General features: G+C 37.2%; 1 protein-coding gene across 1 annotated transcript; it reads left to right on the plus strand.

The window, feature by feature from the left end:
* The first annotated feature begins 1,023 nt into the window (after nt 1–1,023).
* Nucleotides 1,024–11,581, plus strand: LOC130736897 (ankyrin repeat domain-containing protein EMB506, chloroplastic). The gene is made up of 8 exons (XM_057588691.1): nt 1,024–1,255; nt 3,949–4,379; nt 8,479–8,558; nt 8,640–8,738; nt 8,817–8,915; nt 9,005–9,103; nt 9,201–9,299; nt 11,029–11,581. Exons 2-8 carry the CDS (start codon nt 3,959–3,961, stop codon nt 11,131–11,133), a joined length of 1,002 nt encoding a protein of 333 aa, XP_057444674.1. The 5' UTR covers nt 1,024–1,255; nt 3,949–3,958; the 3' UTR covers nt 11,134–11,581.
* Nucleotides 11,582–11,675: the final 94 nt, after the last annotated feature.

Here is an 11,675-nt window from a genome sequence, read left to right on the forward strand (position 1 = left end):
CCTTATGCATGTAATTATCAACCCTTATATATATTATTATTAAAGTTACTAAGTAGGGTTTTCTTTAACGTAAAAAAAAATTGTTCTCAACTATATATGCATAATTGGAAGAATATTGAAGAATGAAGCTTATGTTCATGAACTATATTTTTTTCTTTGTATTGGAAAGATGATGAGGTTTAATCAGCTTATGTTCATGTTGTTCTCTTATGTACATGTTGTTTCCGGGTCAGGTTTTCGGGTTTTTTGCGGGTTCGGTGCTCACATCGGGTTTTGGGTTTTGGTTAGGGTAACCCGAAATCCAAGGGTTTGGGTTTAACTTTTACACCCATATTGAGTTTGAGTTCGGGTTTGGGTGTGAGAATGGCCAAACCCGCACCCACGAGCCCTGTTGCCGACCCTAAACTCACCTCACTAACCCAGTTTGATGTTATTGTCTTTGAGACTTTTGTTTCTTCTTAATGAATGAACTCACTTTAAAATAAATATTTTAACGTACTTTGAACTAATCAAAAGTGTTGCAAACAAGAAAAATGTAAGTAACAAACATCCCCTTAATCTGTGTTGGTGTACGATTTGCGATGATAAGTAGTTTTGTAAGTGATTTATGGTCTTGGAGGGATGTCTTGACTTGTAGTGGTGACCGGAGCTGAATTATTTTTACAAAAAACATGCCCTTAACATCTACAAATAATTAATTATATATTACATTTTAACTTTAATAAATAAAATGACTGACATCTTTCAAGATGAAAATGATCAGGTAAGCTCACTTCATCATCGACTTGGTCAAGGCACTAGGGCGATGAGTCACTGGTTCATAAGAACGATCATTTATGTATTTTTCTTTAACCGTGTAACTCGCCCTGTTCAACCCACCGGTTTTTTGACAACTCGGCCGGTTTCTTCCATTTCAGTACGGTTCGAAGTGGGTTAAGTCCATGGCCGATTCATTGTGCAACTCAAACCGGTTCACCGTCGAATCAGCCGGTCCGAGCTGAGTTTAAATAACACTGCTGCTCGTCCCTGCTCGACTTCCCTCACGACCTGACCTCTTCCTCTTTGCTTCATTATCTCTTCCTTTCTACACTCACTCACCGAGACCGAGTCTCCTCCCTCTCTGTTCAATTCTCTATTTTGTAACTCAACTCTTCATCTCTCTCTCGGAGGCGGTGCTGTTGCAATCAGAGAGGATAAGCTTGTATTCAGAAAGGAGGAATCTTTACCCTTGAGCCTGCTCGCAACACTGTTTCAGGTAAGAGGGTAGGAGTTACATTCATCAAATGACTTGGGGTTCAACTAAATTTCCTTTTCATGCATTCTGTAATGTTTGCCAACCCGAAAATCCTAAAATCCTATTTCTCAAAGCTTGTTTTGTTTGATTTTTTGGGTTTATACAAATTGTAATGTAAATTGTGCTAATTAATCTGAAAAATTTCAGGATATTCGTCTCTGTGACTTTTGCTTGTCTAATTTATTGTTGTGCATGTTTCTCTTGATCTTGAAAGTCACAAGGAATATGCATTTTAGTGAAGCTTTGATTCTTTCCTGGTGAAAGTTTCTACCCTTGGAAACTATTAGTTGCTAAGTTACCTAGGTTTAGTTTCAAGATAAATACTTACTGGCAAGGGATCATATGACTTTAGTTAAGCTTTGATATTTTAGCTGTGTAGAGAACAAGAGAGTTGATATTGCTGTTTTCATTTAACCAAGTTAAACATATTAGAGACTGTACAAAGTGATTTAAGTACAATTGTGAGGTTAATAATTGGTGTGATATTAGTTAGTGCCTTGATTTGATACCAAAGATCAACGTTAAAAGCTTGATATTAGCTTGCGGGATTGTTGTCTAGTTCATGGCAGCCATATTTCATCTTTGGGACTGCTCTTAGTTTATTAATAACGATGAAAATTTCATTTTCAGCCAAAATAATTTACTGCTCATGTTTCTTAAATTTCAAAATTATAAATAAGTTGTATTGGGTGTCTTGGGGAGAGCTATCAAAGCTCCTGCTCTGTTCCAAATGGATGCTTAGCTTTCTTTTATGTCGTCATTATGTTAAGTTTATATTTACTGTTGTGCTTGCTTGTTATAATAGTGATAACCTTGATGAATTGGGTGTTTATAACATGTGTTTTTGGAAACTTGATTATCCAACAAGGTTAAGTAATTTGTGAATGTTTCACGCACTTCGAGATTCTTGGAGAGCTAGACAATAACAGGTTTTGATCTTTGAAGTATTAGAACAACATGCAACTCGGAATTGAGAATCTGTCATGATGAGTGATTGTTGGGGAAATCATGGGACACCTTAGTGCTGGAATTAACTTAATTCTCTCAAATATTTAATTTCTTGCTATCATGATCTTTAGTCAGTTTAGTTGCTCAGAACCATGATGCTTGGTCAAAGACTTTTGAATTCTATGGCATGAAACTATGCATAATGGGTTTGGGACAGCTTGTTATTCATAAGATATGAGTTTTGGAATTTTCATTTATAATGAGAATTTAGGTGCTCATGTGAAAGGAATTGATTTATGCATGGATTTAGAAATTCTCTATCCTTTAGAATGTTTGAGTTGTTAAGAGCTTGATGCTTGGCTTAAAAGTTTATGCTAATATGAATGTTGATGCTTTATAAGGTGCTGCCATGTTCTTGTTATATGGTTTTAGAATGATAAAGAGATGATGCTTATTAATCAAATAATGGGTTGCCACAATGTCAAGATTCTTGTTTATATTGGTTCTTAAATGATTTCTTAAAGAAGATTAGAAACCTTTAACTGAGCATGGAATTAAACTATGATGGGTTTGATTGCGTAGTATTTGGCTAACGCGTGATTTAAAGGGTAGTGACCTGATGTATTAACTATTAAGTATAACTTGCTCTTTAATTATCTGCGTACTTTATGTTTCAATGTTAAGATATGTATTAGGGGCCTGTTATGGTTTGATTGAGAGTTAGATCTTGATGCTTGACTAGTGTGATGTCGGATTCAATAATTTTCCTAAAGATTTACTTTTTTTTGGCTTACTATGCTTTCTTTGCATCTCAACCTTTTTAAAATTATTCTTGATTGTGTGTTCTGTTACGTGGTCTATTCTACAAATCATTTTATGCATTTGATTCAATCATTTATGTGGTGATTTCGTTTTGTTGATTTCTGTCTTTATTCATAATTGTTTTGAAATGTTTGGGACTTGGGATTTCGTTGCAGGTTAAGCTTGGCAAATGCATTGTACATGATACTGTTTGAGTTTAATAACCAAGCTATGCAGACCACATTATGTACAAAATTTTGTTGCTCGAGTGTTATTTCTCATCATTATTTTTTTTTAAATATTAATTTTGTTTTAGGTAAACTCATCATGAGTTTGAGTTAAGTATACAAATGTGTTACAAGTCTACATAGACTCTTGAGTATAGCCTTAGACTAATCATGAGTTTGTTTCCATTGGCTGTGGTGATAAATTTTGAGATATACTTAGAATACTAACCCTTGTTGAAACTCTTAGCCCAGGGATACCTCAAGCTCAAAAAGTTATATCCGCTGATTTAGATTTTGTATGAGTTTAAAGTTTAGAATATCTAACTTATGGAGAAAATTAATATTTGACGCATTAGAGCTAGATATGGATTGGACACTAAATAACGTGTAGAAGCCTTGATTTATATGTGGCCATATTACTGTGGTAGCACATTGCCTTGTACGTACAGATGGTTCTAGATGTTAGCGAGACCCTCCTTGTGTGTAATTGACCCCTAATCTGGTGATAGTTCCAAGATTTTTTTAATCTCGAATTGCTTTTCTTTTTAATTACTCATCTCAGTGTCCTTCTAGATGGTTGTGACAGTTTGTATTATGATGCTCCAGTGAAAACTGTATGTAACTTCACTAACTTGTTTGCTTTTGTTTTTATTTCTGCTTCTTTTGTCTCCTTTTCAGGGAAATAGAAATGGGTTCTTGGGCTACAGCATCGGCTCTGACAAACAAATTTATCCCATTGTCTGTCTCTATTACTGAATCTTCCATGAACTCCAAATTGAGCACCAGTTTCCATAAATTATATAGAAGTAAAAATAAAGGAAAATTCAGTCTCTCCTTTTCTAGGGACAATTATAAAGTTGAGAGTAATGGTGAAACCAAATCAGCCCGAAAAGTATCTTATTTGCAAACCTGGAAAAAACAAGGAGCTTGGGAAGAACCAGATATTGACAGTGACAGTGACAACGAGTTTGGTGATGACGAAGATGAGGAAGTTGAAGATGAGAACCTTGGATTTGAAAGTGATTGGGAAGAGGAAGAGTCAAAGACTTCAGCTATTACTGATGTTAGTATAACTTCAACGGACAAGTATGAGGAACAAGTTAAGAGAGGTGCTTTTCTTGTTCTTGTTTCTTTTTCGCTTTTGGAATGGTTTTGAAAACTGGACAGGACTCTTGGAGGCCAATCAATTGGAGGATTGGCTGACAAAGCACCTGGATCGGATTGACAAAAAAGAACCACACTTGACTTTGGCCTGGTCAAAACCATGACCATTGACCAGCTTACTAAAACAGGCTCAGTCTAAATTTTAACGATCAGGCTGAAGTTTGGGACTGAGCCAAAATTGTGGCCCCCTTTTGCTATCACAAAGCTTCATTAGGTCCTTGCTTTAATTAAAAGGTTTACCGTTTACCATATAGATTGATATAATGCCTGATCCCAACTTGTTTTCTTTTTTTTTAGTATAACTTTTGTATTTTTTGAGCATTCTTACTCACTATTTTCTTATGTGAGTATTATAAACATAGGAAGGAGAAAACCTTAGGTTTAGGGTTGCTAATTGGGTTATCAATATATTCTTAAAACACTGCTTTTCATATTTTTCTTTTGGTTGAACTTGTTACTTTGAAGATGCTTGAAGGATTTAACAAGTTTTTTAGTATGAATTGTGTCCAACAATAAATAAAGGGCTGAAAAGTTGATAAATAGATTGTCGAATATCTTCTGACCTTGTACAATAATCTGCTACTATAAGCAGATATTCTCATTGTGAAATATCACAATCGGAAATGGGAATAAAATAATTCTCCTTGATTTCTCAAATGATACTACCCATGTATTTATAACAAGGTACGACTACGAGGCTACAAAAAGGAAATAAAATCACTCTCAATAATCACAAATAATTTCCTAACAAGACTTACTAATCATAATCCCTTATCCAAGGGATTTCAGTTTTCAAGTCTGATTTTAATCTTACAATACACTACACTTACAGCTTGACACCCCCCCCCCCCCCTCAATCTGAGGAATAGATGGCCTCCATTCCCAGCATGAATTAGATCATGGAAATTAGAGCTGTTTAGTCCCTTTGTTTGCACATCAGCAACCTGCTGTTCAGATAGGCTATATGACATACAATTATACAAACAAGGTCTCCTGTAGCTTTTCCTTGATGAAATGTCTATCTGTTTCAATATGCTTTCTCTTATCAGCAGTATAGGGTTGTCAGCAATATTAATTGCTGACTTGTTGTCACAGTAGAGCTTCATGGGTCCTTCCAATTTGATTTTCAACTCATCTATGATAATTTTTAGCCATAACAATTCACACTCTTGTGCAATATATCTGAATTCTGATTCAGCAAAGATCTAGCTATCACATTTTGTTTCTTTGCTCTTCCGTGTAGCTAGGTTTCCTCCAGGAAGGTACAATACTCAGATGTTGTCCTTCTATCCACTAGAGAACCTGCATAGTCAGCAGCATCGTAAGCTTCAAGACTTAGTTTTTTCACTCTCTTGAATAGGACTCCTTTCCCAGGGTTTCTTTCAAATAGTGCACAATTCTGAACATAGCTTGAAGGTGAGGTTCCCTTGGGTCATGCATGAGTTGGCTGATGACACACAGAGTATGTAATATCTACTCTTTGCGAACAAGATATATGAGTCTTCCAAGTTCCAAACAGTCTTCAGTACATCTCTTTGTCTACTTCTGGCTCCTCTTTGGCTTCTCATAACTTATGTTTTGGGTCCATTTTAGTAGGGGCCGGTTTGCATCCAATTCCCTTGTTTCTGCTAATAAATCAGTCAAATAATTTTGTTGAGATGTGAAGATCCCATGGCTAGATCGTTCGCGCCACCCAATTCCAAGAAAACAATATAATTTTCCCAGCTCTTTTATTTCAAACTCATAGACTAGTCTGCTTCAGTTCTCCCTTTTTTTCTCATCATTCTCAGTTATTATGATGCCATCAATATGCACAGGGAGGATGGTAACCCCCCTTTGCTGGATGTTCGATAAAAAGGGTGTGATCTCCTTGAAGCCATCTGGTGTACTACAATGTCAAGATCCATTTGCAATCAACAAACTCTTCCCTTAGGGTCTGTCAAATGTCAACAATTTGCCATGCATTGCTCCTTTCCAAGGCATTCATCTCCTCTGTCTTACCATCTCCATTCTCTTTCTGGTAAGACCACTGATACATTATTAGGGATACCAATAGAACCTAGACTAACAATGAATCTGTTTGGGTTAGTTGATAAGCGATCAAGTGAGAGGCAATTAGATAAATGATGGGGGGGGGGGGGTAGGGGGCTAGTGCTGCTTCTGGCTCCTTTTCTAACAGCAATATGAAGATCTAGATCATCTGTTGGGCGAAGGAACTTCATTTATGTGTACAGTTCTGTTCAGTCTCAGGTTTAGGACTTGGTAGATTCTTGGACTCTTGCCATTGTAGGAAGGGATCCTTTTCTTGAGTACACTTCAGATAATCTTGGGAAATTATGCGCAACACTTTGTGGGGCAGATTCAGTGGTAGGGTTGAGTACCTCGTGCAACGTTTCTGTGGTTGATTTAGTAGACTATATTAGGGTCACTCTCCGAGTTAAGAGAAGTATTTTCTGGAGCAGGTGGGGCTAATAGTTGGGCTACACTTTCTGGCCTTTTTGGTAGTTCAAGGAACTCCAATTGAGCATCATCTATCATCGAGAGTTCCCCTTGAGAAGAAGGTTTAGAGAACAGTGGTTTATTTTCAGTGAAGGTGGCATCAGCAGACATGTTCCATTTTTTGGATGAGGGGAGATAAGATTCGACCCCCTAGTACATGAGAGGAAATGTCAGAGGCGGGCAGGGGAAAATAACCCTGCACCCTCACTGTGATTAGTAGACTTAGTTGTTAACTGTAAAACTGATTTGTCAATTGTAACAGAATCAGCAGGGATATAACTTAGGGAAGAAGCTGGGAATTTATTGAGAAGTAGTGGAGAGGACTAGATCTGTCGAAAAAACAGGAGTTAATACTTTCTTTGTAACCTTTCTTTTCCTCTGTTTTCCAATTCTGGAGAATTAGAGAGTTTTCCCAATAAAACTTTTCTTTCATCCAATTCACCTTCTAAGCCTTTCTTAGCGACTTCTTATCACTGGTATCATAGCTCCATCTAGGAGCATGGAGCTGTGATACTGAGATAGTCTATGGTAAGGAGTAGAATGGACAATAGAGTAGAGACCACGGAGAGGGTGCTTCAAGCACTGAACCGAGATAGAGAAGAAGACTGAAGGACACTCGATTCTGATCTGCAGCAGAATGAGAATTGATTTCCGAGGTCGGAGATCTTCATGGAGACAGTTATGCAGAGGATAGGTCACGGGTGAAGAATCCAGCAGCGGCTAAAGGGAACTAGAAAGACCGAGAAGGGAATCTGAAGGTTAGGGACAAGTTTCTGCCGATTCTGAAAGGTGGAGAAAATTGGACACTCCAATTTTTGATGGAGTAGAAGATGCATTCAGTTCGGTGCATAAGTTGGAACACTATTTTTCTGCTGAAAGGAGCCATGGAGGAGGAAAACATCGGGCAGTGTTGGTATCTTTGGAGGACAAGGCATTGAGTTGGTTTCAATGGGAGAAGGTTGCAATAAGAGGTTAATTGGGATGGATTCGTGCAATTCTTGAAAGATTTCAGCCAATAGTAGCAGCAAGTCATTGATTTACTGTTTTGAAGGTGGTTACAAATTCAGGAGGTAGATTCAGAAATTCATTTAGAACTCGTTTTTCCAGATCTGTTTCAGTGGAGACCAGTCAGAAAAAATATGATGAAAGGTGTGACTCCGTCTTTGTCATCTAAAGCTTCTACTACTAGTAGTAATGTAGATATCAGTAATTATAGAGAGAATAGGGGGTTTCAGGAGGTTATCTGATTGGAAATATGGAATAGAACAATACAGGTATTTATAACAAATAATTTTCTAATCAGACTTCCTAGGATGGGTTTGAGTTATAGTTTCTGTTAAACGTGAATGTCCCTCGCCCCTTCCTTTCACGTTTTTATTCTTGGAAAGTGAGACTGAGCTTTCCAAGGTAAAATAAACGTCTGTTTTGTCTGCTCCAAAAACATGCCTTATCATAATCCCTTAATTCAAGGGATTTTAGATTCCAAATCCGATTTTAATCTTACAATATTTACATTACATTACAGCTCGACACTAATTACTGCAGAGGTTGAACAACTTTTGGAACCTGAAGAAAGAGCAATATTGCAACAAAATGTAACTCCTAACTTGGAAAAAATATCGTCTGTAAGTCAATGGCTCTCCTTCTGTCTCTTCTAGTGCCACGATTTATTATTTACACTTAAGCTCTTATATTGATATTTTCAGGCAAAATGGAGCCCGTTGCACTCTCTTGCACTATCAATGCAGATTAGTTGCATGGATAAGCTTCTTGAAAACGGACTTGATATTGATTTCCATAATAAGGTGTGTTTTTTATGTGATAAGTATATCATTTTTTGATAGCATCTACCTACTCTTAAATAACATAATTTGATCAACCAGGATGGTCTCAGTGCACTTCATAAGGCAATTATAGGTAAAAAGGAAGCTGTAATAAGCCATCTTTTACGGAAAGGTGCAAGTCCTCATGTTAAGGATAAGGTGCAGAGAAATTCCTTACATAGCTGTCATACACTGTTGACTGTGTTCTGAAGTGTACTTAGCCGCTTATATATTTGTTAATATGGTAGGATGGAGCTACTCCACTTCATTATGCAGTTCAAGTTGGTGCCAAGCAGACTGTGAAATTATTGATCAAGCACAATGTTGATGTCAATGTAGCAGATAATGTGAGCGTTTGTTTAATCACAAGCCTTTTCTATTTGTAAAGATGCTATTCAATTTTACTTTTTGTATATGGTTTATTATAAATCATTAATCTTCCAGGAAGGTTGGACCCCGTTGCACGTAGCCATCCAAAGCAGAAATAGAGATATAGTGAAAATTTTGTTAGGCAATGGTGCAGATCAGACCAGAAAAAATAAGGTAATTTTGTTGTAATTTCTACCACAGTACTCACTGTTATAATTTCTATGCAACACAGATTTGCTCACTTGTTATCATTCTGTTTATTCTTAGGCTTTGTTTGATTCACGATTTTTCTGTGTTTTGTTTTTCAATCCCTTTGGCTTTTAGGATATAATGCTTATAAATAAGTTGTTTGAGTTGTAAAGTGTAGAAATCCTCTCCTTCCTTTGGTTTCAAGTTTGTGTTATAGGTAGAAATTGGTGGAGCTCACAGCTCCTTTCATTTATGAAGTACCGTTATACTATCAAAGCTTAATCCAGTTTTTGGTCCCTACCCTTTGTCATAAATATGGCTTTAGTTCCTCGCTGGAGCAAAGGTGGGGATTGGTCCCCAGTTTTTTGCAAAATAGTTGGCTTTGGTCCTTCCGGCCGGTTGGGTCAACGCCGTAGCTCCGCCAGCTGATGTGGCCTTGCCACGTCAATTAATGAGGTCCAGGTGGCTTTTTTTTTCTTTTTTCATTTAAAAAAATAAAATTAAAACACCATTAACCCTTAGTCCCTCACTAATGAACTTTCTTAATTAATTCAAAAAAAAAATCTATCTTCTTATTCATCTTCATTCTTCAACCCAGATATGTCTCCCATTTCTCTCCACCACCACCACCATTCTTCAACTAAGAGGATCCAACTAGTTTCAAGGAGCAGATTGATATAATCTCGGAAGGTCTTCCCTCAGAATATGAATGTTTAGTTAATTTGCTGAATATCAGTGGAAAGTTTCAGTCATTAACCATTGGTGAAATAGAAGATTTTCTTTCTGAAGAAGTTAGCGTTGAGAAGAACAAGAAAACTATAAGAGTTTTCAGTTAATTTTACTCAGTCTACTTCTGCTCCTACAACGACTCAGTCACAGCAGGTTAACACTGCTTCAGGCTCTTCTACTCAGATTTGGTTATCAGTCACAGCAAGTTACCACGCACCTATCTCCCCTTTCTCTCCACCACCACCAACCACCGAATCCCTCCTCCAAATCGAAGGGAAGAAGAAGCAAACCCACGAAAAACCCTAGCTTCCCTTTCATCTTCTTCCTCCTCCTCCAGATCTGGCCCCCTTTTCTCCACCCACCGCAACCCATATCCACCACACCCGTAATCCCCACCCACCATGACCATCGAAACTCCCACCCCCAAAACCCATAACCCCAACCCACCGCTACCATACCCACATCACAGATCTAAAAGAAAAGAAAACGACAAACCTAGAAACACCACCAAGCTGAGGCAGATTGAAACCCAGGGGGAGAGGGGGGAGGTTGAACGAAGAGGGGGAGGATGTTGATGATGGTGAAAGATGAAAGATGAAAGATGATGATGAGAGATGTGTGGATGAATCCAGAAGATGAAAAATGATTTTTTTTTAACTAAATGAAGGATTTAATTATATTCTTTTCAGAATTTAAATGAAAAAAAAGCCACATAGACTTCATTAATTGATGTGGCAAGGGCCACATCAGCTGGCGGAGCTCCGACGTTGACCCAACCGGCCGGAAGGACCAAAACCAACTATTTTGCAAAAAAACTGGGGATCAATCCCCACCTTTGCTCCGGCGAGGGACTAAAACCATATTTATGACAAAGGGTAGGGACCAAAAACTGGATTAAGACTACTATCAATTATAGAGTTTTTTTTTTGAAATGAATTATAGAGATTTCATTGTGGTAGAACTTCATTGTTTGGTTATTTTTCAGGATGGGAAAACAGCACTGGATCTAAGCTTATGTTATGGGAAAGACTTCAAGTCTTTTGACCTTGCCAGATTGTTGAAGGTGGTTCCAGCTACCAGAGATCTATAATGTGCGAGATGTAGTTGACCAGAACTAGTTTAATGTTTAGTTGAATGTTATCTGCTGCTAATTGCACTTAAATCCTCTTAGCGTTTGGAGATCTTAGGCTGATCTATTTCAAAATGATGAAATTTTGATGGAACAGTTCGTTATGTTCTCTACATGATAGCTCTAATTGACAGCATAATCCTGTGAAAACCACACATTTTGCAGATTACAAGTCTGAATATTGGTGCACTGCAGACATAACGTGCTTAGCAGATTACTGAATTATCTTAGATGAGCTGTTCAAGCCAATGTGATCTTTCTATGGAGAATTGTTTCAACTAATAACGAATTATATAATGAGTGCATAAAATTTGTATAAAGAATTGTAAGAGTAGACATAGTAAAGAAATTTTTGTTTCATGTAAAAGTTGTTTACAAGATTTAAATGATAGATATTATTGGTATTTGATTCTTGATTTATTTGATTAAAAGTTATTTTATGGAAATGATAAACGTTTATAGTCTGAAGCATACTTGAACATTCGACAGATGACAAAAGGTGG

This window comes from Lotus japonicus, chromosome 1 (assembly GCF_012489685.1).
Source record: "Lotus japonicus ecotype B-129 chromosome 1, LjGifu_v1.2".
Classification (NCBI taxonomy): Eukaryota; Viridiplantae; Streptophyta; class Magnoliopsida; order Fabales; family Fabaceae; genus Lotus; species Lotus japonicus.